The sequence below is a fragment of the Hypomesus transpacificus genome, chromosome 19, assembly GCF_021917145.1.
Source record: "Hypomesus transpacificus isolate Combined female chromosome 19, fHypTra1, whole genome shotgun sequence".
NCBI classification, from domain to species: domain Eukaryota; kingdom Metazoa; phylum Chordata; class Actinopteri; order Osmeriformes; family Osmeridae; genus Hypomesus; species Hypomesus transpacificus.
Window position 1 is genome coordinate 13,127,269 of NC_061078.1, and position 26,323 is coordinate 13,153,591.

The window sequence follows — 26,323 nt, forward strand, 5'->3', positions numbered from 1 at the left end:
TGTGGTAAGGAGACCTGCAACCCCTGATTGTGTTTATATTTGGAGAACAGGTTGGAGGTAAACAGTGTGGGTGTGTGTATTCTTGCTGAGGGAGGTCTACAGCTCTGTGGTGTGAGGGGCAGGGGAGGCTAGCTGTGTGACATGTTCCAGACTCGTGGAGTGGTCCCACTGCGGACAGAACCACAGTTCCCTTATAGCAACATTACCCAAACATGTGATGTCATTATGTTCGAGTCATCCAAAGAAAGTGACAGACAGAGCCAGGGATTGGAACACTTGGAGCGAATTCATCTTATCTGCTATGAAAACACCATCGCGTTATAGCAAGATCTTGCGGAAGGCATGATGTGAAGTTTTATTTTGGGAGTTTTTAGAGCAAGACTTTATGGTGAACCATTCTGGAAGACGTTGATGTTTGTTTTCTTTAATTACTTGGTGTCTTTTCAACTCTGGAAAAACATAGTTGTAAAAGTTTTAAGGTTTGTAACATGAAAGAAACCGTTTAGCAAAACTTAGACGAGGAGTTCATTTTATATTTCCTTTTGTTACCTAAAGTGTTAGACATGCCTAAATTAAATTTCAATATGCTCAAAGACCCCAACTGGTTTCCTCACAAATGTTGTTCACGATGAATGGAGCTAATTGCTTTAAATGGCAGAAACTCTGCAAAGCAGGTCTCCTGTGGCTAAAAGCCCATAGAAACTAGAATAACCACCAACAGATGAGAATCAAAAGTAGTCTGACAAAGGACTGTGTCACCTAAGTAGCAATCCCTTAATTGCATTCTCTTTGTACATAAAAGCATTTCAGATCAATTGAATATTTTTAAAACCTCTTTCAAACCCCATATGCTCAAGGTTTTCCTTTACTTTTAATCATTTCTCAAAGTTATCAGTGTCACTATTTAGTTTATACATTATTTATGTAATCATCTCATACATATCTTTTATTTCTACATAAATGGAGACAAGTATAAACTTCCAAGTCTTCCAATAAATGTTATGGTTTAGGAAATCTCACATAATGTACAGTATAATTAGGTGATCTTACAGAGTGGTATGCAGTCTCATGTGTCCGGTGGAGACATTAAAATATTTCTGAATAGAGAAAGTATCAGCCTAGAGTAAATCTGTTGAACTCAGTGACTTGTCTGATTTAACACAAACCCAATGAGCATTTTTCATCCATCTAATCTGTTGTTTGCTGGTGCATTTCATTTCCAAACCAATTCACACTCATAATCAGATGGCAATTAGTGAGGGATGAATCAAAGAGAGACAGTAAAGAAGATAGAGAGTGGAAGAAATAGAGACAATGAAGGAGATAGAGAGAGATAGAGACAGTGAAGGAGATAGAGAGGAAGAGAGACAGAGAGAGGGAGAGATAGAGACAGTGAAGGAGATAAAGAGAAGAAGAGGGAGATAGACAGTGAAGGAGATAAAGAGAAAGAGGAAGAGAGAGATAGAGAGAGCCAGTGAAGGAGATAAAGAGAGGAAGAGAGAGATAGCGACAGTGAAGGAGATAGAGAGGAAGAGATAAAGAGAGAGATGAAGAGAGATAGAGAGAGCCAGTGAAGGAGATAAAGAGAAAGAGGAAGAGAGAGATAGAGACAGTGAAAAAGATAAAGAGAGAGATGAAGAGAGAGATAGAGAGAGCCAGTGAAGGAGATAAAGAGAGGAAGAGCGAGATAGAGACAGTGAAGGAGATAGAGCGAGAGCGTGTGAGAGAGTCTCTTCACAGTCTGCTCCTTTCATGACACCTGCACGCTCAGGACAACAACACCGTCTGGAGAAGTCATTTTATTCCAAATAAAATCTTTTTTTAGTTCATTTTAAACAGCATTTTCTAATTCCATCAGAACTCTGCAAAATGTAATAAAACTTGCTTTGTTCCATCATGATTAAAAAAAACTTCCAAATCTATTTTTGTCTTGCAAGGCTTCTTTTTTTGTTTTCTTTCTTTTTTTTCTTTTTTTTTACAGCATTGTGGTTTGGGGGAGATGATAATTACATATCAACACATGGGCCAGCCTTCTCAAACAACTTTGGTTTTGGTTTAAGAACAAAAAAAAACTCACTATGAACATTTAGGAATCTTTAATTCACACTAGTAATAAAATTGCATTACATTTCATAAAATAAATGTTCCAGTTTATATATACAGAGAAAACAGACTGTACAGACCCTCCAAGGAACCATTCCCGAAAGGGGAAAAGAAATTAAAAACAAACCCAAAACAAACATCACAAAAACATACAAGCAATACAGTGCTCAGCTAAGCAGGCACAACTGTACATCAAAACTTGTAACTGCTCAGTGTTGGGGTGGGGGGGGGGGGGGCAAAAAGTAGTACATTTACAATAGAGTCCTTAGGGACTGATAAAGGGGGTTTTTAAAAAGTATTGCAGGCAAGCAGACAGACGCTCCTCTCTATCCAAGTGCAGCCGAACATCCATCGCGTGTGTAAGTGCAGGGCTGAGGCTTGCTGCCACCAGAGCCCAGCTATTGAACCTGCGTCTCAAAGCTCCCATTCAGCTGGCCCTCCTCATAGTCCATCTGACACAGAATCATGTTGTTCTTTAGGAAAAACTTGTCCCCCACGCAAAACCTGCCAGGGAACAAACGCACACGCGCGCGCACACACACACACACACACAGACACACAGACACACAACAGGCACAGCCATTAATAAACAGACAAAGGGGATTACAGCTGACAACATGACAGAGTTATTTGAGTTGACTGGGCTGATAATGGCGAAATTGCTCGGGGAGAGAGAACGTGGCGATTGAGATCAGCCAGTAAAGCTGCTTGGCGTTGCTGCGCTGCCTGCTTTGATCGCACACGTCTGGCTCTGACGTTTGTGCCCGGCGCAAATGCCATTGTTCCTTGTATTGGCTTTCAAAGCCCCTTCTGATGGTCACCATAAAGGTGTGGCTTCCCATAAAAGCCAATAAAAGCCCTATCGTTTCAAAGCGTGTGGACAAGAAGACTGGATCCCAATGAACACACAGCCGGCCCTCCCAGGCCTGGAAAAAAAGGCATCGTCACACCGGTTTCCAAGGAAACCCTGCCACAGGGCGAGCTTTCCATGCGCCCGTCTGGTGCCAACGCTCCAGAATGTTTTCCCTCTAAACTCAGAGTCAAATTGAAGGAAGAAAGAAAACAAAAAAGACAAGCTCACACACAAACACGTCCCAGGCAGGCCCAGTGATGTGCTTTTACATGGCAGTGCTTGTGTGTACGAACTAGCGCCCTGCAGGCCGCATGCGAGTGAAGATAAGAGCTGGCCTGATGGCACAGACGACTGCCTCCACCAAGCTAGGCTGGGCCAGTGTGCCAGGCTGGCAGAGAGAGGGCACGAGTGCACCGTCTCTGTGCCAGTCGAACCTGGCCCTGCGTCTGCCACCTCAGAGCAGAGAGGCGCCCGCCAGCATTCCCATACGGCAGGTGCTCACCATGGTTACTGACCCCTCCCTGCGGAGAGTTAATGGGCTTGTGCTGTACACATGGAAGAGGGTCACAACACCTCTGTCCGCTACAGCGGGGAGAGGGGTTGTCTGAAAGCTGATGGAATGTTTTCGTGTGTTCGGTCCGAATGTTCTGGTATATTTAGTGAGGGGAAAACGAGGAGAGCTTTCTAGGAAGGAGCCTACTTTGGTCACAATTCAGCGATACGCTGTTCTGTTGTGGCGAAACGATACGAAGAGGTGGCGCAGTCTATGGATATTTTAGCGAACGGTGAACTATCTCAAATTCACAAGTCGTTCTCTCTGGACGTCTGCAGTACTATTGATTTCAAGCGTGAAGACAGACAGGTGTACTCTTTGACATATTGTTTGTGTTGTAAAACACAGAGACCATCAAAAAGTCTCAAAGTGGCGGAGGGTCAAGTCTACTCCAGTGTGAAGGTCAAGTCTAGTGACTGGTCGTTTATAGGGTATAGATTCCTGATATTCTATTCCACCACCCTGAACCACTGTCCTTCTAGTGCCTGAAATGGGGCATTTTCTTGCTGTGCCCTTTTCCAGTCCTCAACCTGGTGGATGTGATCAGACTTGGTGCTGGCCTGGCCGCTTGATCACTTCAATACATGAGCTCATTTTGTTCCCCTCAATCTTATAATCCCTGTTCTAGTCACAAACACAAACAAGGACAAACTACCAGCAGGGTAACAATACAGAATAATTAACGGAGAATTGCTAATGCAATGCAGAGCGTTGGAGTGCTTTACGGAATGGGAAGGCAGACCAAATCAGGATTTGCACCGACTCAAGTCTCTGAGACTGAACTCCTGCTGATCTGCTGCGTCGACAGCCAGATTGTTGGGCAGCTACTGCTTGAGCTAATGGCCATCTCAGTAGAACGTAACGGATTTGAAAAAGGCAATCTTACAGCACAGTTGTGATCTCTCTTTCCTTACCTCTGGTTACAAAGCTGACAGGCAAAACAGTCCAAATGGTAAACATTATCTCTGGCTCTCATCACCATTTCAAAGGCTGGGATCAGTTTACTGCAGGCAGCGCAGTTCCCTGTAGTACCGAAGAGCCTGGAACAGAGAGAAAACACAGGCAGAGATTAACCCACCTTCTGCAGTATCAATGCAACAGCACAGCTAACATAAAGTCAAGACAGAAAGAATTGCAGAGAGAATCTGAAAAACAGGGCCAAATCGGAATACATTGAATGTAATACACAAACTTATCTTGGCACACACTTGGTATTTTTGTTAATGAGGGTTACAAACCTAGATGTTAATTCTTGGCTAATGATCTAATTAAAATGATCACATGGTTCTAATCCCCTTCTTCAAAGAGTTTCTTCCAGCACGTTGCGAAAGCAATGAAAACAGGGCTGAGGCAACCAATTGAACTGTTGAAAGTTTTCTTCTTTTTAAACCCAAGTACCTAATGAGACTTGCTCCAACCAAAGCCAGCTGGATTTTACACAAGAGGCTAAATTCTATAATGTAGTCAAAAGTTCAAAAGATTCCCGTTGTAAGAATACAGGCTCTATCCCTCTGCCTTCTCCCCCCCCTTCTCTCTCTCTCTCTCTCTCTCTCTCTCTCTCTCTCTCTGTCTCTCTCTCTGTCTCTCTCTCTCTCTCTCATCGAGAGGGCGCCGAAGAAGATGACAAGCGAGCCAGGGAGACATAACCTTGAAGAGGTAGGTAGATGTTCGGCAGGGCGGGGAACAGACACACAACTCAAATTTCACTGGTGTTTGTTTAAGCTTATTACAATGGAGCTAAACCATCGAGGTCACAAACAGAGCAAGGGCCACTGGTGGACTGGAGATCTCTGATTCTGCTCAAAGCAAAGGGAACTCAGCCGTTTGCCCTGGGTCAGATTTACATTTTCATTTTCCAACTGCCTGCCCCAATGTTTAATTTGGAGATTCAGACACACAGATAGACTTATACATTCTGCATGGGGAGAGGGGCCAGTTCCACAGCTTTGCGAGAGGGGATAAGGCGACAGACGGCAGATCTCCACTCTGACAGTAAGTTAAACACTTTCCCAAAGTTGTGGAGGCTCAGACACAGAAAAAAAGTCACAAAGTTGGTATCCCCTTGTTCACATTAGTCTCTCTCGGTTGCTCCCCTCTTGTCACAGAAAACATCTATCCAGCAGACCCTGCTTCTAATTAGAGCACAGGCCCAGAGGAGTGGTGCATTACAGAAGGAGAGAAAGAGAAAGGCAGAGAGAGAGGCAGAGAGAGAGAGAGGCAGAGAGAGAGAGAGGCAGAGAGAGAGAGAGGAAGGGAGAGAGGCAGGGAGAGAGAGGCAGGGAGAGAGTGGCAGGGAGAAAGTGGCAGGGAGAGAGAGGAAGGGAGATGGGATAGGGGAATGGCTGTATACTTTTAGATGCATTGTTGTGTTGAACAGAGGCATTATTAGAGGGAATAGGTGTTCCAGTAAATTGTAGGCCTATTTCTAAAAAGACTACCTACTGCATTGTATGTGTGGGTAACACACAGACCAGTTACCATTTTCAGAGAGGCCTTCTGAAGAGGGTGTTGTGAAGCTGGGAAGAATGTTCAGCCTAACTTTTGACCAGCAGTCCTGAGTGCTCAGTTGAGTCCATTTAATCTTCTCTCATCCCAAACTTCTAGAATAATCTCCATGAGACAAAGCACCATGTCCATCTGAACCCTCTCGGCCTCATCACTTAATGACTGGAGAAATGTTAAAGTCTCAATTTATTCTGCTGTGTGTGTGTGTGAGAGAGAGAGAGAGAAAGAGAGAGAGAGAGCTGCATTTCTGTGAATGTAGTTGTCGACTGTACATGTTTGTGCATGTGTGAATGGTGTATGTGTGTGTGTGTGTGATATTTGCCATGCCTATCTGATCCTGGCAGGGCAGCTTCATGCAAGGTGTTGCAGGTCTCAGGAGAGAGGAGTGAGGGTACTGGAGAGTCATGTTGGAGGTCATGTTTCTCTCTCACAGCATTGTGGGCCTCCCAGCTTGCAGCACTGGATGTCCAGCAGTGGTGGCACATTGCAGGAGCCATGATGGCCATCATCATCTATGCCCTCCATCCTTTTCTGCCTGTAGATTTGAGCCTGTGACATCAAGCGTTGATTATCATTGTCTCAATGTCAGAGATGTTGGTCATTCAGAAATCCTTTCACTTTTTCTGATTACAAATATTCGACTCGTTTTTTATGCTGACTTCCCACATGTTGTAATGACACATGCCTGAAATTGTGAAGGTGCAGTGACTCGTGCAGTTCAATTTCCCTGGTCATTTGGATTAAATAAATCAATATCCTCAGAAGAGAGAGAGAAAAAAGAACGTTTTCAACACGAAAACCATTTCTCCCCCACTATTTCTCTCCAAATCGAGTATGAAAATGTGAGGGCATACCTCAGTACTCCTCACCACACACTCCAGACAATCATGCTTTGTTAAGCAGTCATCAGTTTTGTGGCAGGGTTTGAGGCACAGAAAGGGTCCAGTTTAAAATAGAGGCTTCAGTGGTTAATTTAAGTGGATTACAGGGTTACAAATACTCATTTGGAAGGTCACCCACAAACTGTGAGACACAATGGCATGGATTTCCAAGCTGTATAATGTAAGATAAAGCAAATGTAGCCATTACCAAGGCAAGGCCATTTAGTGGCTGACTTTCCAGTGGGAGTGTTGAAGGACTGTCAGGTTTCATGGCCTTCCCCTCTGTCAACCTGCTGTCATGTGACCTGTCACATGATCTCCAATACAAGACATTCCTATGGTTGGGAATGGAAATGGGCTATTGTGTTTGGTATGTATTGGATTGTCCTTGTTTGAAAGCTGAACTTGCAAAACATTTTACTCTAGCAATTGTTTGCTGAAGTAGGGTATTTGTATTCATCTTTAACAATGCAAAGCTGTAGAGAGCGCTAGGATTAACAGGTATAGCTCAAACAAGAAATGTACCAAACATCAAATTCTTCCAAATCTTTTCCAAGTAATGTGGACTGTTTGGAAACAGATTTGAAATGCCTTTTATTGCTGGTGCTGCTCCTTCTGTTATTGTGTGATTAGTGTGGATCTTCAGAGACAGGTGTGCCTTTAGCTGTTTGAACGTACGTCTGTGCTGACTTCAAACCCGGCTAACACCTACATCATCTGCCTGCCTGTCTCTTCAGCTTGTTTCTGATTGGTCTTGGGTTCTCTTCATGTCTCCAAGCTGCTCTCAAACTTTGCGAGTTTTAACTCTCCATGTATGTTTTCAACAGAGGGCAGCGCTGCTGAGGTAATGTATTCAAGGCTGACTCTGACCTTGCTCAGCAGTGCTTTTCAAGGTATAACGCTTCCTTTATTGATTTTAAAATGATTCCAGAGAGTTGGACAGCTGGGAACAGAGAAAAACAAAAGCTGTTTTACATTACAGCAGTTTCATCTTAGTAGAAGAGACCAAGATCGAAAAAAACTTAATTACCCCCAAACAGCATTTTGAGTGTCTGGTATTACTCCCATTTCCGAACAATTACACTCCTGGAAAAGTCACAATGTCTATTAGCTGGCAGTGTTTCCTTTCAGATTTCAATTAAAAGCACTTTACTTTGATAAGTCGATGACTGATATGCCCCCCTCCCCCTAATCTATTCAACAGTTAGAAGATGAAGCGATTTCAGGCTCTGGGACCAGGCCTTGGGAAGCATGACTGGCTTGTCAACCTTCTTTGGCGAGGTCAGCGGATCCGCGGCCCCAGACTAAAATGAAACGGCTAATTAATCCATTGTTCTCCTTGATAATGGAGGAGTGTGGCAAAACTGCTAATAAAAAGCAGGCCGAGCCGTCTCCAGCGGAGGGAACTGAATGTCAAGTGGATCCACAAACTTCTAAGGGGGGTGGGGGGGGGGGGTCAGGGGACGGTGGAGGAACAGGAGGAGGAGGGGAGGGGGAGCAGAAGGAGCTCAGGGTGCTGTGGGGGGAGGGGGGGGGGGGTGTGGGGGGGTGCGGGGGAGGGGGGGGCTCAAAAAGCGTTGCCGGGGCTCCTGAAGGACGAACACAGACGGGGCTCCTATCATAATGAATGTGCGCGTGGCAGGGCTCCAAACCCAGGGAAATGAAGGAAGTGTGTTTAATCCGCCCGCCTGTCTTTAATGAACTGCAGCTCTGTGCAGGAGGCTAATTCGGAGCTGGGATTCGACTACATCACTGCAGGTGAGGAGCAGTGTTCATCTTGGCTGACATGGCAGGGGGGCTGGGGGCCACTGAGGGGGGGGGCGTGGCAGAAGGTGCGTCACCTACTCTGGAACCCAGGGACTCTTCTCACAGCATGAGGGGAAAGTTTTTAATTTGATCCGTAATATAATTCATCTCAAGCATCTCCAGCCATTAAGTGGCATGCATTTGTCTCAGAGTGAAGTGCAGATGAGTGGGCAGGATTTCATTACAGCTCCAGAGCTGGGGCAGGAACATAGAAGGGCCCTCTCTCTCTCTCTCTCTCTCTCTCTCTCTCTCTCTCTCTCTCTCTCTCTCTCTCTCTCTCTCTCTCTCTCTACCCCTCCTTCTATCCCCCTTCCTTTCTCTCTCTCTCTCTCTCTGGTTTTCTTACTCCCTTTCTCTTGCTTTCCCTCTCACCTTCCTTACAGGCCTACTTACTCCCTACTCTCTTCATTTCACTCGACAGTCGCCCCTTTCTCATTCTCGTCTGATCTCATCCCCTACTTTTCCACTCTCTTATCTCACTCTCTCTAACCCCTCGTCCTCACCCTCTAGCCTGTCTCTCCTCCCTTACCTCCCTGGCCCTGCTTTGAGCAGGCTCTCATCATAGCTGTCAGCCCAGCGAGCCCCTTACAGCCAACACCATAGGAACACATCGCAATCATCAACTTGTGGTGAGACCGTCGACTTCCTAATGGGCAAAGAGATCCATCAGGCGGGAAGTGCCTGTTTCAGGTGTTCATATTTTACCATGTCAGAAGCCCATTCTGGCCTCTCCGAATTCGGCCTTTTTCCTCGTCATTCGGTCGGTTTATTATGACCTCATCTGCACCATCTGGCCCTTCTGGGGCCAGCAGCGGTGGGTCTTAGAGAAGCTCTCTCTTACTGCATCTTAACAGCATTAACTCTGGCTGGGAGCTGATGGATGGTAATGGCTCCTCTCAACACCCCAGCCCCTAAGCCCCTCTCTGGTGGGCCACTGCCTGCTGGCAGGGAGAGGCCAGGGGAGGAGAGAATGAAGGAGAGTGTTTGGGGGGGGGGGGGGGGGAGGAATGAGGTGGGGGGATAAGGTATGGGTGTGAGTGGGGAGATAGGCAAGAAGGGGGGGAGAGGTATGGGAATGATGTGGAGAGGGTGACGACGGGAAGCGAAGGAGCGAGAAGAAGAGGGGAGGCGGAGAGGTGGAGGAGGGAGGAGAGAGGCAGGGGCAGCATTGCCTCTAAGCTGGCCCCTGGGGGACTTTCTCTGGGATAAATGGCGGGATCTCATTGGGGAAGCCCCAGGGAATGTGACTTAACACCCAGGAAATGTTCATGTTTAATTTAGCAAGCAGATGGCTTGGGAGGTAGTGTGTGTGTGTGTGTGTGGGGGGGGGGGGGGGGGCAGAGCCACAGACACTGGAGTTGACTCGACACAGTCTTCCATGTTCCCCTCCCTCCAGCGCTATGGTTACTGACACCCAGCATGCACTGCCAAGGGGTGACAGCCATGATCATGAGAATGAGGAGAAGTAGAGGAGCTAAAACCAACATCAGACCCAATGACAAACTTCCTGTTGTCTGCCTCTCTGACGCTCAGGGACACAGCCCGTGGAGAGTCAAGCACGTGGAGACAATGGGATTCAGGCTTAAATGACATGCATCTCATCGCCATCGATATCCTGTAATGAGGAGCAAACGGGCGCTTGATCCACCAAAACTGCCTGGGAGAAAATGGCTCCTGAAAGACCCCAAGATAGAGCATTGTAAAGCGCAAGTGTGCGTGTGCTGGGAGGGATGGAGGGGAGGGGGGGGGGAATGGAACGCCAAACGTTCATACCGGTGGCACTGGTGGTGTTCCAGACCTTGGTACTGCTACACAGTCCTGGGTTTCATGGCCTTTCAGCTCAGTGTGTGTGTGTGTGTGTGTGTGCGTCTTACCTCAGGTAGTCTCTGCGACAGAGGATGAGGTTAGCTTTCGTGTACAAGGTGGAGCCCACCTCTCCCAGGCGACAGTCGCAGCAGGCACATTTGAGACAGTCCTCGTGCCAGTATTTGTCCAGGGCCTTGAGCAGGTAGCGGTCTTTAATCTTGCGATTGCAGCCGGCACACCCCTTCTGTTTCCCTTTGGGCTGGACGGAGAGCATGGGCACACCTGTAGTGATAAGGAGACAAACAGCCCAACGTGATTTACTGCCCAGGAACACGAGTGACTTTTCATGTTGGCTTTTTGATAAGGAGCCCGCGCTCCTGGAGGCGTCCAGCTCCGGAAAGCTCCGGAGCCCTGCTTCTTATGCATTACTGGGAACACTCTTCCGTGCAGATAGGCACACAGGTCACATTGGACTACACTCACCTCGCACACCGCGCCTGCACGAACACATGTTATATTACATGGTACACAAAACATGCGATACTATGCGAGACGCATGGACGAGAGCGTACGCATCCGTGTGTGCGTGTGGGTGGCAGCGTGTGTGTGTTTGGGGGTGATTCAAAATGCAGAGAGGCTTACTTTTGCTTATCAAGGTATTTACGGCCTGTTGTAGACTACGTTAGTCACCTAGCATTTCATCAAAGCTCATTTCACTCAACTGTCCATAGCTGTAAAAGCTTCTCATGGGCTTTGTTTGGTATAGATTAACATGAAAGTTTTTAAAAGCCTCTGACCACAAGAACTCTGCTACCAGACCCCAGTGAGATATGTTATGGCCTAAGTGCCTCTCAGTGTACACTTTCTCTCTCTCTCTCTCTTTCTCTCTCCACCCCTCTCTCTCTTTCCCTCTCTCCCTCCCTCTCTCTCTCTCTCTCTCTCTCTCTCTTTCCCTCAAACTCTCTCCCTCGCTCTCCCCTCTCTCTTCCCCTCAAACACTCTCTCTCTCCCGCCTCTAACACGTTAACACACTTTCTCTCTTCCTCGTTGACACACACACACACACACACACAAACACACACACCGTATGCTTGCCGCATTATAGCCTTTCCTCCTTTTACACTTATCTGTACTCATGTGTCTGCAACGAGCGAGCCTGAGTAACCAAACCCGCAAATTGCCCCGCTGTCACGCAGGTCCCCTTTAAGTGCGCCTTTTAGCCTCCTAAAGGACAAATAAAGTCCATTTAATAACTGCACTAAACACTAATAGTCTATGTGCGGTTGACATTTGTGTTTGGACTAAAAGCCCCCCTCAGGCCACGGCTGGTACAGGGAGGCCGGGGTGAGCAGCTCCCCTCTGCAGCACTAACAGGTCTGCCACAGCTGAAAGCACAGGACAACAGCTCTTAAGACACTCTCTCCCACACTGGGCTATTGATCCGGCTAATAGAACACATGGCGGACGTCGTTCGCCACTCTGCTTTCAAAACACATCTCTGTCCAAAAGCGGACGCAGGCTGCTTGACGGGGGGGGGACGGGGAGTTTGGACAGTGCTTTGTGCGCGTCTGTGTGTGTGTGTGTGTGCGCGTCTGTTCATAGAACCACTACAGTGTACCGTTTAAGGACATGATATGTTCCAGACTAATAGGAACCTCATAGCTGTTCTCATTCACTGTCCCGTGTCATTCGAACATTCCTGTTCCTAAAATGAGCTTTCGTCTAACTCGGATCTGCTCATGTTTTCGGGACATCATATTTCTAATGTCTATTGATTTGATCGGCTGACAGAGGAATGAAATGGCACGATGGAACCTTTTAATGTACTGTATCTGATAATGGCCACTGTAGTTTCCACTGAGTACGTTCTGATGTCTGTGTGCAGCTGGGCAGGGCTGTGCGGTTGTAACGGCTGTGGTTTTACCCATGATAAACAGCCCCTCTGCTGGTAGCAAGGTAGTGCCTAACCCTCCAATTCTCTTTTTCTCCTCCAAGTGTGTCTTTTTCTCTTTCACCCCCACAAAAAAAAAAGAACAAAAAAAAACTCATAGCACTTTCTCACAAAGCACTTTGTTCTTTCGAATATCAAAGCACATTTTCCTGTCTCCTTTTCTTTCTTTCCCTGTCACGCGCGCACGCGCCCACGCACGCGCGCGCGCACACACACACACACACACAAACACACACACCCACATGGAGACCTTATTGAATCCAGATTTGTCCGTGGATGTCTGACCATCCACACATCAATAATACCGTGGATGTTATATAATTAGCATGTACCATTTTAAAACGGAGGAGAGGGAACGAGAGAGCTTGTTAGTCAAATTTATGACTTTGGTTTGTTCGTGAGCATGAGCTCTGGTGGTGCTCAGCCATCCCTATTTCTTTATCAGAAGTGGAAAGGGAAGGCTAATTGGTCCAGCGCTGGTGATGGGAGCCATCAATTAGTGTTCTGTCTCCCCTCCTGCCCCCTCTCCTCCTCCCTCCCTAAAGCAGGCCCCTTGAAGCTGGCGCATTAGGATCACAAAACCTGCTATAAATACCAATGTTCAGTGTAAATGAAGCTAAAAAGCCTCAAATTGAAGCCACACTAGCTGAGGGCGGTCTTCTTTACCTGCATTTCATGGCTTGTTAGAGGAGCTCTCTGCAGGTATGCCAACAGAGCTTCGCCTGTCAGCCTTCCACAGAACTAAAAACAGTCTTAATGAGGAGAGAGAGCGCCTGTTCGTGTGTATGTGTGTGTGTGTGTGGGGGGGGGGGGGGGGTAGGCGTGCGTGCGTGTGCATGCGTGTGTGTGTCTGCGGCCGAGCATGCGCAAAGCAAGGAAATCGGGTTCCTCAAAATTCCCTGAGGGATCACACGAAAATCTTTAATTTGCTTTTTATGACAGCTAATTAGTTATTCTACTCAAAATCTTTGCTTTAAATAAGAGAACTAATTATACACAAAGGTCGTTCTCCCCCACCTCCTGAGAACCACTAATAATTGGTTTAGACCACCGCCCACCACACAGCACCCACCCATGCCGTGAACATAACGCGTGTGTTTTAAATCAAGTTTGCCAAAGAGAGGGAGCTTAACTCCTGCATGACGGAGCCAGCTCATCTGCTGTCTGAGTCTCCTTTGACTTTCTCAGAGTGTTAGGACGTGTTCACCTTCAAGTCAACGATGCTCCACTCCCTAGCCTAGATAGGAAACTCCTCCTCTCCTCGGTGGAGCTGCCATGTCTGCATACAGTATGTCCTCTCTGGGTTGTGGAGAGCTGGCTGAACATACACATAGCCAAACGTCTAGCAAGTACCTGGTGTACAGCTGGCAGGATCTTTCTGTCTCAGATCCATCTTAATGAACAACCACAGGCTTGTTGTCCTGAAACCCAAACATCAAATAAGGTCAGTGAAGTCATGGAAATCTGAAATAAATGACATGTTGATTGCCATATTGTCCCTAAGCCATTTACTTTCTGTTTTGGATTTTGTTTTCTTACCAGAGGACTAACTGTCTCGGTTGTTGTACCATGCAAACCCTCAGAGCAGAGACGAAAAGTTACATTATCAAAAGGAAGCCTCCACTTAATCCAATCCATTTAACCCGTTAATTAGTAGCGTCACGTATATGTGATTGTTCGAAAGCGGGCCCCACAGAGTACCGTCACACATATGTGATTCTGAACATTCCAACCGACTATTTTCCGATAGACAAAAACGATATGACAAACGCTATAGTATGGCTTCAAAATTTACAATTGGGAGGCTAACAAGTAACACTAGCAGGTAGTAGCATTGCTACGAGTATTATGCTAGGTTGCTAGGTAACGGAAGCTAACTAAAGCTAGCTAGCTTTCGTTTCGAAAAAATAACTCACTCTGCTGGCAGCGTCGGTAATATTTAGAACTCACTCCTCTAAAGGTTAACAGATACAAGTGCTGCTGACCTTCCTCTGCCATTCAGTGTCACGAAAAGAATACTTTTCCACACAATGATTCATACTCCAACGAGATGTGGCCACTTGCCTTGCCAAACATCCTCCATGAGAAGAAATTGAATTTGCCATTCTACTTTTTAAAGACCTTATCTCTTTCTACAAAGACCTTATCTCTTAAGAATATGTACAGTGACGTTATTTCTTTTTTCTCCATGGAAACTGTCAGACCATGTACTTTCCCATTACAGAGATAGCATCCAATTTCTATGTAAGCCCATTTCAAGTTCAGTTTTTACAGCTATCTAAACCTCAAATCAATCTGCAAACCCTTTTGATGTGTTTAAGGTTCTAAAGTGAAAATAAGCCGTTTGCGGCACTCGAAGAAACGTTTGAAATACAATTATCACATCTGCATGGCGAGGCCTCCGTTTCCTCAGATTAGACAAGGAGCGACGTCGAGAAAGAGGAGATGACGCGCCCTCCGATCTCCCTTTTCTCTTGTCGTACCCTACGTGTTGGCGCGCGCTAATCTCTCAAATGAGGCGCCGGCGTGTCGGGAATGTGCTGCGTACAGTAACAGCGCCGGCAGGCGGGGGGGTCACTCTCTGAAATTAAACACATTTGATCAACGAGGTGGATTGACACCTTGATGTGACGCAGGCTCCCCGGGAGTCCGAGGGAGAGAGAGGCTTGACGAGCGTCGCTCAGCTGTCTGGGCTGAGGGCCGGTGGAGAGAAGGAGGAGGGAAGGAGGAGGAGCAGGGGGGAGAGGGGAAGAAGAGGTCAAGGGAGCAGAGAGAGAGAGGAGATTTGGGCAAGGAGGGATCCCAGAAAGGTGGGGGGAGGAAGGAGGAGATAGTTTGGCAGGGGAGGGAGGGAGGCTGTGGGAATAGGGGAGGAGGGGAGGCAGGGCTGAGTGAGTTAGCCTCGTCTCTGGGGCCTGCATAATTATTACCCTCCGCTGCAGTAAATAAGAGAGTGGTAAGCACTGCCATGACAGATGCTGAGCAGGACGCTGGGAGAAATTACATGCTACATTACAAACAACTGCAGTCGACTGAAACAATGAACATGTATCATTATCCTCTCCTCCAACACTCCCAGACGTCAGACTCATCAGTCTGTTCCTATGGACTGATCCCTGTAGACCACCACCTGATGCAGCCACCTCCGGTGGATCCACTTTCTGCATGAATCCTGCTCTCTTGCATGACATTTCAGAACTGAAACCGCATTACAAACTTAAGTATTTGTGGATGGTAAAAATATCTTACATCACTGTGGATTCTAGGTAAGATATCTGGGAGACAAAAGCAACCTTCACGTGACTTTATCTAAATGGCTTTGGCCATAGTAGCATCTGCGTTGGAGGTCGTTTTGTGTATGGGAACTTTCTGTAAATACTCCCTTTCTGGGAGCTGTGAACCCATGTGTTTGTGTCTCCGGTCCCCTGTGTCAACGCGGTGGCCATGGTAATCCCATATCGAACAAATCCCTGGTTGAGGATCCTCCCTTAGTGAGGTTAATACAGATCCCAGGCAGATGTCCTGCCTTTATCTGCACGAATCAGCCCCCTTCAATCAGCTCACATCATTACTGTAATTGAGCCTGTAGACACAGGTTCTCCTCTATCGCCAAGACAAAACACAAGACATCTGGTAATAATATCAGATGAACTACGCCAGCTGAAAGCCCACAAATGACTGTATTCAGAATGATAAGCGTCGTCAAGACAGCCGTGATTCACCGAGTGTGAATCATATTTCCCCCCGCAGTCGGAGCGATGCATGGAGAGAGCAAACGCACCACACACACACACACAGTCAGACCCACACATCACACAGTAGTGGCTCCCAGTCCCAGTCTATGATCATTAGTTTCTATTAGCCGTGGTAGTGGTGGTTGTGTGGTTCTGGGTGTGATCGCTTCTCTCTCTCTCTGTGCGCTGCGGTGTAGTCAGACACCTTTCCAGAAGGATGTGTATGAACGCCGAGGTCTGTGAGAGAAGTGCTTGCTGGGCCTGCATGCTAGCATTATGACATAATTAGAGAGAGAGAGAGAGAGAGAGAGAGAGAGAGAGAGAGAGAGAGAGAGAGAGAGAGAAAATAGAGGGAGGGAGACAGGGAAAGAAGAGAGAGTGGGAGCGGGAGAGTGAGAGGGAGACGAGAAGAGGGAGAGAGAGGGAGAGAGAGAGAGAGAAAGTAAGCCAGAGAAATAAAAGAGAGAGAAAAAGGAGTAAGAGTAAGCAAATAAAGAGAGAAAGAGAGAGAGAGAGAGAGAGCAGAGAGGAGAGAAGGAGACAAGGCAGGGGCTAGTGTGCTGACAACAAGGAGGGGACTGTTCATTAACGAGATGCACTCTCACAAACTTTGCAGCTTGCTGCGGCTAATAAGGCCCGGTGAAACGGAGCCACGTCGTCCCAAGCATTGACCCTAGCACAGCCCCGGATAAGGGAGGGTTTTGTCTCCTGGAATAATTGCTCTTTTCACATGTTACAAGTGTCCTGACCCCCGCGGTCGGCAGCCACTTTCCCCCACCATAATTACTCCTGATCCGCTCCAAATGAGGTAGCCGCATTAGGGCTGCAATAACACTGGCCCGGCTTCAAGCGCGGCGTGGGGAGTCTCAGCAGAGCGGCCAGGAACAGGACCGCCTTTTCTCCAGGCCGCTGGTCATTTCCATCACGTCAGACAAGCATTTCTTAGACTTGAAGTCAGCGAGAAGGAGTCAGGGCCCTGGGCCCTCTTTCTGTGGAGGCATGGAGGCTTACAGCAGACATTGTTAGCTCCCGCTGCCCCTTACTCACTGCGGTTTGGCTGCAGACGCCATCCCAATTAACGGATAACTTCATTACGGTTTTTTTCCGCACTTTTCAGCCCCTATTATTTTTAATTTATTCACATGGGGTTAATTAAAAGAAATGTATCACAGAGATATGCAACAGCTTTCTAATTAAATTCATTACTGCTTATTTTGAGACGGGAAAACTGGCAGGGATTCCAGTTATTACAGAAAGCAACTTGTTCCAACACTTGGTTGCTCGCTAGCATGGTGAGATTACAGCTCTGGAAGGTGGACTGTTGACAGTCCTAGCTCAACAGAGAAAGAGGGAGAGAGAGAGAAAGAGAGAGAGAAAGAGAGAGAGGGCGGGACAGAGACATAGAAAGAAAGAAATGCCTTTCGCTCCTAACCCCTCTTATGCAGGGCTACCACCATTTAGACCACAGGGAACGTTGGAAGAAAGTGAAGAAAGAGGGCTGAGGCTGGATGGAGAGAAAAGAGGAGGAGGTGTTTGACCTTACATCCTACCAACCAACTATGCTTTCTATTGGGCCTGTTACAGTGAGAGCCTGGGGTTTGAGTTAGGCTAAGCCCTCCAAGGGCAGACCCCTCTCAGGCTTCCTCCTCGACCACACTCCCATTATGGTGACTCTCTCCCAGTCTGGCTGGCAGTTTGTCCCTGGGCTGAAGTGTATCTTCATATGTGTGAATTCAATTCATTTTCTTGCCATTGATCGCATTAGCATTTGAATAACGGAATAAATCCATCTATTCTCAAACTAGATCTTTTCACAGTTTGATAAAGGGGACAATCGTATCTGCCACTTCATGATTCCTGGCCAAATGTAACCATTAGGACTGTCACAACTTCTTTATGGCATCAGGCACCGAATAATGCCCTAACACTTTTTAGACCACATTAAAAATGAATTTAAGGGAGGCATAAATGTAGCCCTCTAAAGTTTGTGTCACTCCTAAGGTTAGGAAGTGACATGCAATTACAGCACACTTATTATTTCAAAGGATATGCCAGCAGACAGGTGTGCCATTCAGGAACCTCGGTGGGCTGAAAATGGAGGGAAAAAAGAACCGGCACACAGAGGAGCTCCATGTGGCCTCCGTTTAATGTTGAATAATGCAAATTCACCACAGGGGATGGTTGTTTGGCGAACAGGCCCACAACGTCATTGAAGCACTTTCTCCCAACTTGGCTCTTCATGGGGTAAATAATGAGGCCTGTTGGATGCACTGTCCATCTGACTCCAAGAGCCCTGAATGGAGGGTCACACAGAGAGCCTGGTTGAAGAGGAGACCTCTGACAGGCAATAACATGGTTCAGCCACCAACCACGAGGACTGGGTCAAAATGACCTTTTATCCCACTGGGGTGGCTGTGTGTTTACAGTGAATGGATACTGTACAAGTTTCTGGCTGAAGATAGGTGATTGGAAAAAAAAGAACAAAGTAACAAAAGTTTCTACGTTGATGCCTTTAAATCTGAGTTGGAGTAGGGTGTGTTTCTCTCTGTGTGTGTGTGTGTGGGTGTGTGTGTGGATGAGCCATGGTGGTTTTTAATGACCACACTATTTACCCGTTTCAATTAGAGCAGAGCACAGTGGTGAGTGTGCGTCGAGCACCACTGTTACACATGGATCTAGCAGCAGTGATTTCAGGTTCTGCATCGATTACATTCACATCTTCAATACCCACAACCCAATTTCCCAGCTTTCAAATAAAGCCCCAATTGCAATCCTAAATTATTTATTCAAGATTAGATTTATTAAAGGTCAACTGATTGTAAATTGGGCTCCTTAAAATTGGTTGTTATGTAATCTAATAGAACTCCAGATTTCTATTTACTATGGTCATACTGTGTCATTCTCCCCCACACATCCTGATGTGTTATTGCCAGGAGTGATTTATTGATTGCCAAAATATATAACATAGTTTTTGTAAATAATGGCCAAGTCAAGACTTGTGAGCAGTGAAACTCTTAACCCTCCTGTTATCCTTGGGGTCAATTTGACCCCATTCAACGTTTGACACCACAGAATACACGTTTAACATATACGGTATTTGGAAACTATAAATATTCTTATTTTGTTCGGATGTTGCATGTTTGCATGTTACTCTCCAATATTCCCAGACGACACCCCCACCCTCATACATCCTCTCATCTTACAAACTCAAAGGACACCGGCCAAACATGTATGAAGGGACTATTTCAGAAAGGATTATGCAAGGTCTTCCAGTTATGTAACAGGCAATCATCGCAGATCAATTTGTTTCAAGATGGAAACTTGCATGCATAAACAGACACTGGTACAATTATGCTACAGTATCGGATTTCCACATAAATGATGCATTACAGTGATCACAGGCTCATCAACATTCAAACAGCAGCATCCTTTTGTATGTCTAAATACCTTTCAAGTCCTATTTCTGCAGCGCACTCCCAGTGCACATGGAACCCACAGCATGTTCTTAGAGCATCTTCAGCAACAGAGTTGTTGTCATTGACTACAAAAGGACATAAGCGACTAGCATACAGCAAAGTGCTAATATCAATCAGCTAGCGTTGAATCAGTACCACACGTCTCTGTGACTAGACAAAAGCTGCCGTCCGACTGCCATCATGGGCATACTGTGCTCGGACCAAGAGAACCAGTTGAAGAAACGGGAGGCGAAAGGAAGTAAACAACCAAATATCAGTATTGGGATAGGAAAGAGTGTGACAACTTACATCTATGCAGAAGAAGTGTGTGTGTGTGTGTGTGTGTGCTCCTACCCCAATGAAAGAGAAGTCCCGCATTTTCTGTGGCTACTCAGCCTTGCAGTGAAAGGAGGCCCAGTGTGACTTCAACAAGGCCAGCCAAGGGAATAACATGTGGTTTAAGGACCAAAAGGAAAGTAAATTAAAAACCACCTACTGTAAAATCATCACTGTGTACCTCCGTAGCGTCTTTCAGCAGACTATAATGTACTATTACCAGGAGACAATCCACAGGGATGGGCCATCACTACTCCTGCCTGTGTAGCTGCTGCCACGGATAGTGTACCTGCTGCTCTGAAAGATACACAGTCACACCTGACCACCAGCAGACATGCTCCAACTAAGGGATGGAGATCTCCCAGTCCCAGAGTGATCCAGTAGACGCAGGCTAGCATGGCCCAGTATGTATTTCAGGTCATTGGGGGAGTTCGCAGCGAAAGAGAGCATCACTGTGTGTACGACTACCGCGTTACCCTCGTCTGAACGCTGAGCGTGTCGGCATTCGTCTCAGGACTCAAGGTGAGAGATAAGGTTGCTCCGAGACGGTTTAAAAGGTGGTCTGAAATGACGATTCATCTCAGCGTGTCAGCCCGTCTGAGGATCTTGTAAAAGGTTTTCCGTGTAACGTTGAGAGTGATGGAGTGGAGCGCCCTTGGAGCATAGAGAATTTTCTGTTTACCGACATCATTTTGAAACACTTTCCCCCCCCCCCCTCCCCTCCCCCACCACCCCTCCCTCTCCCATCCCCCCCCCCCCCGCCGACACTGTATGATTGTGACACCTGAATAAAAACAAAGGTGGATATGGGGTGAGAGTGAGAGAGAGTCTAGATCAATTACGAAGGACAATGGAAGCACCGACGTTGTCCCTTTCCCATGATGCAGGGGAGGAAAATAGATCTTGTTGTGAGTAGCTCCCTGGCATGAGGAGCGGCTGGCTGCTGGCTGTAATAAAGGGATTCTCTCACACTTCAGGAGTGCATAATTGAGTTTGTGTGACACCCTGGCGGGCGCAGCCATTTGCACCAGAGGCAGGTGGGCGCGCTTGCTTCCACGTCTGTCACGTCTCCATTCAGTCCCCTTTGAGTTCCAGGGAGATGATGGGGAAATGATACACATCTCCTGCACTCGCCGATGTGAGACGCTCTGGACTGATAGCGATCCGGAGGTTTGGGATGGGAGACAAAATTGGGTCGGGTGGGAACTGTGTGCATGCGAGATCATAGCGGATCAGACGGAATCAAGCACTCACTGCTTAAAAAGGCCAAATTGATTTACTGACATCAAATTCGTTGCGTTGGATGTGGGTATTTTGTAGGGGTGTTGGGTTGCATACTGAACTGAGCTGTAGTGTGCACATGTATTAAAGTCAAGTACTGGACAGTATATGACTTAAGAACATACTCTTAGACTGTGCTGCCTACTGGAATTCAGTTAGAATCTATACTCCATATGAAGTTTAGTACCATTTAAGTACCTTCTAAAAAAGTACCTTTTAACCTTTTGTCTTCTGAGTTGTATTCAACAGTATGACAAAAGCTAAACATGTCTTTGGGCGATCCTTCCATTTAAAATTCAGAAGAAAGACTGGGTGAAAGAAGGTACAGTCCTCAGAAAAGAGAGCAGGTGTCATGAAGCAGATGCTAAAATAAACATTCAAATAACTACAGCTGACCACACAAATATCACACATTGAAATAAGTTGCAATATTGTTTGGAGCTGAGGGCACGACACACAGATGTAATTTCTATATTTAAAATTGGCAAGTTTAATTTAGAGGAAGAACAAGCCAATAAGCTCGGAAAATAGCAAATACAAGAGAGAAAATTACATTCCTAGGGAAAAAGTGAAGAGACTTAAGGAATGTATAAAAGTAATCTCCAACTGGAAATTAGAAATCAACCCGCTGAAAACGAATAACAGAAAAGAAATATTACTGTCCACTTTCTAAATCAATATAACATTGCTACAAGACAGAATTACCATGGTAACTCCAGTAAAGAATGAAGCAATTCTTATTATTTCAAAATAAAAATCTGTGCCTGAAGCCCAAGTTTTATTACAGCAGCCGACAGATCACCAGCCTGTATTCATTTGAAACATTGCTTTTCAATCACATGCTTTATGAATGTACAAATTTCATTGGACAGGCTGCTCGCAGGGTCGTAAATTAAAGTGCAAAGGTAACCACAAATTTATCATCAGGTCGGAGGATTGAAGGTTTTCTCCTCTTCAGCCATGGTTCTTAGAAAGCCCAGTGGTGCGAGTGATCAGCCAAAGACATGTCTACAATGAAGACCCAATTATTTCTGCTACAGCAGAGAGTTTCTAATACCTTGAAGGTAAGAAAATGGCTGAATTGCTTTTTTTTTCCCCGCACTAAAATTAGAAGTCAATTGGAAACTTTATATTAGAGCGGGTGATATAAAATGTTCACCTGGAATTCTTTGGACATGTGTTTCCGCAGCCTTCCAGAGACGTGTATACAGTAATAGGTCATTTCACAGAGGTTGGGCAGCCTAGCTTTCTCGAGCCACATCACACTTACGTACCACTGAGTAATAATACACTACTATTGTATCCCAGCAAGCCCAACGTGACTTTGTAAGTTCTGTGACTGACATTCAATGTGGACCGGAGCGTCATTGTAGGTCACAAAATTAATGTCAAATTTGTGAGTGTTTAAAAATAGTAGGAGAGGGAATTGATTTGTATCCTACTTTCTCAAAAGAGGTTTGGAAAAGAGGGAAACAAGATTAGCTCCCTTGTAACTGGTTATTTCCCTAGATCGTTGAGAGGTTTCCTAAGACCTTCAAGAGACATCGCAAGTACTTCCAATGTTACGCTCAACATGTTCCAGCGAGCCTCTGTCACTCAAACTGCAGACTGAACTGGAGACAATGTTTTAGTATGTTTTTCGATGTAGTATGTCACAGATGTGGTTTGTAACTCCACTCTTGTGAAGAGCTAGCCATCTCCAACCCCTCCACTGTGAGACGTTCTCTTCTTGGTCTGTTGGTTGGGGTTTGGATTGCATGCCAGGACCCTGGGTTTAATAACAACAGTAGCCAGTCTCTCTGGTGACATGACCATGATAAAAGACTGGAAATGTTGGTGAAGGTAGATAAGGTGGTTTGGGTTACTTTGTCAGGTGTTGACGTAGCCAAATGTTTGCCAAACAGGCTTGTTCTGATGGTGAATATTTGGGTAGACATGCCGGCGATTCAGAACCCCGTTGATCTTGAGATCAATGTCCTAATATGTTTATGGACCCAGACCATAGAACAATCACGTCAACTAGGCAAGCTTACACATGCAGACACATAGTCAAACACACACACACACACACACAAACATAGGCACACACAATGTCACCGCATATGTACAACTGTGGTCTAAATTGCACTGTGGTTAAAATGGGCTGCAGAAATAGCCTGGCCTTGGATAGCTTATAGCCAATGGAACACTAACAGGCTAACAGCCGTGACTACAGAGTGAAAGAGCCTAGCCCCAGACAGCTCTCTCCACATCCCTGCCAAAATGCCAGCGCAGTTGGTCGGCCCCAGCAAGCAAAGGGTGAAGCTTTTAGGCAATGAGCAGCAGGTGATCTCAGCTTTTCTGCAAGTCCTAATGCTCCTAAAAGCCACTCTCCCTGGTTCTGTAATTGGGCATCAGTAGTTAATGTAGTATTGACTGCATTACATGGTCCTGTGCATCCTTTCCCACTAATGCCATTTGCATCACCTTGTACATTTACCATATTGCTTAGCCAATAGCTGTTAAAAGCAATCTGAATCATGAATCATATGGGGAACTTTTAGCAAGACAGACATCCAAAGGAGACAATTTACAGTTGAGTTAATCTGGGTACATTAGCACAACATTGATTCAGCTAGACATACCAATTTATGTTTCTACGGCGATCCCTTTATTGGTTTTTAGATGGGTAAGTGAAAGGATGCTCTGCTGAGAGATATGAAATATCCATTTTCAAACATAAATAATGGGTCGCAAATGCAAGCCATTACCTTCAGAAAAAAAAGCCCTTGGCTAAAACCAAATGTGTGATGACTACATTCTCTGAGAGATGACACGAATAGCCTATTAAGGTCAGCACAGGTTGTGAGAGAGTGCCCTATTGTCAAGAAAACAGCATTCCCCATGCACCACATACAAACTGATAGAAAAGTACTTTGAATGGCCTAGAATTTCAATATTGTGGGAAATCCACAACATTTCAGTTTGAAAATTGTAAGTTTGATGGGTTTGTTATGATGGGTCACGTGTCTCATATGATAAGTCACTAAATTAAAATTTGATTAAAATAAAAACTAATTGGATTACCTCACCCATTAACCTACATACTTTAAAATAGACGTATCAAATATAGAGCTGGAAACCGCCTTCGTGTTGCACGGTGTTATCCATAATTTCAATCAAGTTAAAAACACTCGCTGTCATCTCCCTTTCTGTGCCGATGTCAAAGGCTGCTTCGATAACTTCAGAGAAGCGAAGTGCACTTAGAGTTAAGAGGAGCGTAGCCGAGAAGACCTTTTTACAGTGGCAGCGTCCCTCTGTTGTTAATGCAGCACACGTGGACAGAAAGCTTTTTGATGTAAACTTAGGTAATTTAGAGTTGTTTGAAAAAACAAACCAATAATGAAAGCAGCAAATGGATCCAGATCCAGCAGTCTTCATACTAGACGACTCTATTTACGAGCATAATAACTTACAGGGTTAAAAAAACGAAAAAGATATTCTGTACGCAAAAGGTTAATAAAAAGTAAATGAACAATGCTCAATATCGGTCGCAAAAACAGCCGTTGTTGTTCTGTGACACCAAGAAGAAATGCCCATTGCCGGGGTTGTTACTCACCCTCTTCCTTGTCCAACACCATCGTCCTGAGGAACGAGGAGTCCGGCTCCGGGCGATCCGTTCTCGGCTCCAGCAGTCTTCACCGTTCGGTGTACGCAAGGCTGGAACTGGCTGAAAACAGCAACGGAATCGTCCTTTCGTAGCACAAGCCTGGTTTGAGCGATAGCTTGACAAAAACTATACCTCCTTACTAACGTAAGCCCTCAAAAGATTAATGTTACAGTGAATGTTATTCTAGCGATTCTATCGGAGGAATAGAGGTGTCCGCGCTCACTTTTCTCTAGCTAAACACAAAATTGACCTCATCGGACTGAGCTGGAACTGAACTGCAATTAACACCCGTAAACAGTGTTGGTCGGTCTTCATAAATTCCATGCGAAAAAGAAAGAATGAAAATGTGTCAAATCTAAATCTGTAACTGTACACACGGACAGATCAAATACTGGGCGACAGTGCTCTCCTCGATGTAAGATTCTCTTTCTCCGTTCTCATTTGCTCCGAAACTGTAACTATATTCAAGAAATCCAATTCCGGACCTGACAACTGCTAAAAGCATACTCACACTGCCTTTCTCTCCCAATTTATGTGCTGCGCTCGCTCCTGCTACTGAATAAATGCGCGCAGTTCCCAGAGACCCTCGGATTCCCCTGTTAATTAAATCAATTCATTATGCTCAGATCTGATTAGCAGCCCTTCCCCCCTCTTTGAATCAATTATTCAATACACAAACATAATTGCTTGTGCCAGAGGTGTCTAAGTATTAGCTTATTTAACTCCAAGGACACTAATTACCCCTAGGGCAAGGGAACTTTTCTCATTAATTCTGACAAAACACAAAAGCACAGCTAAGGGAAAGTGTGCGTGCGTGTGTATCCCAGTGTGTGTGTGTGGTGTGTGCGTGTGTGCGACTGGTCTGTCTGCCTGTCTCTGCGTGCGTGTGGTTGATGGAGAAAGAGGAGCGTGCCCACGTCGGTGCGTATGCCCGCGCGCGCCCAGGGGGAGGGGACTTGTGTGTATAGTGTGTGTGAACGTGTGTGTGTGTGTGTGTGTGTGTGTGTGTGTGTGTGAGAGAGAGAGAGAGAGAGAGAGAGAGAGAGAGAGAGAGAGAGAGAGAGAGAGAGAGAGAGAGAGAGACAGAGAGACAGAGAGACAGAAAGAGAGGAGGGAGACTATACGTTCAGGTTGCAATAGAGTGCGCTTCTAACACACGCACACCTTAAACGTGTACAGTTTCCTTGCTTTTCCTTTTTCCATATTTAATAAAGATAACATCTAATTGTATTTATCAGTAATTCGGGGAAATAGAACTGCGCGGTAATTAGAGTGTCCAGGCCCACTTATCGTACATAGATAAACAGTCATTTTAAGAGAGACAGAACAACAGATGGGCAGCGTTTTGATTAGTGGGTAGATAGGGGGTTCAGTTTCGAATCTGGTAATATAATTGTTGCCTGTTGTTGC

The 26,323-nt window shown here is 45.9% G+C and overlaps 1 protein-coding gene across 1 annotated transcript; it reads right to left on the reverse strand.

Annotated features, from left to right (window-relative positions):
- Positions 1-1,864: 1,864 nt before the first annotated feature.
- On the reverse strand, positions 1,865-25,642 carry lmo1 (LIM domain only 1). The gene is made up of 4 exons (XM_047041429.1): positions 24,863-25,642; positions 10,576-10,789; positions 4,424-4,549; positions 1,865-2,607 (listed from the first exon to the last, which is right to left on the reverse strand). Exons 1-4 carry the CDS (start codon positions 24,882-24,884, stop codon positions 2,502-2,504), a joined length of 468 nt encoding a protein of 155 aa, XP_046897385.1. The 5' UTR covers positions 24,885-25,642; the 3' UTR covers positions 1,865-2,501.
- Between the last annotated feature and the right edge of the window lie 681 nt (positions 25,643-26,323).

Coding starts and splice junctions, on each gene's coding strand:
- lmo1 (XM_047041429.1), bottom strand. CDS start 24,884: ATGGTGTTGGACAAGGAAGAGG. Junction 4,550..10,575: donor TGTCGCAGAGACTACCTGAG/GTAAGACGCACA, acceptor TCTCTGTTCCAG/GCTCTTCGGTACTACAGGGA. Junction 2,608..4,423: donor TGTCAGCTTTGTAACCAGAG/GTAAGGAAAGAG, acceptor GTTCCCTGGCAG/GTTTTGCGTGGGGGACAAGT.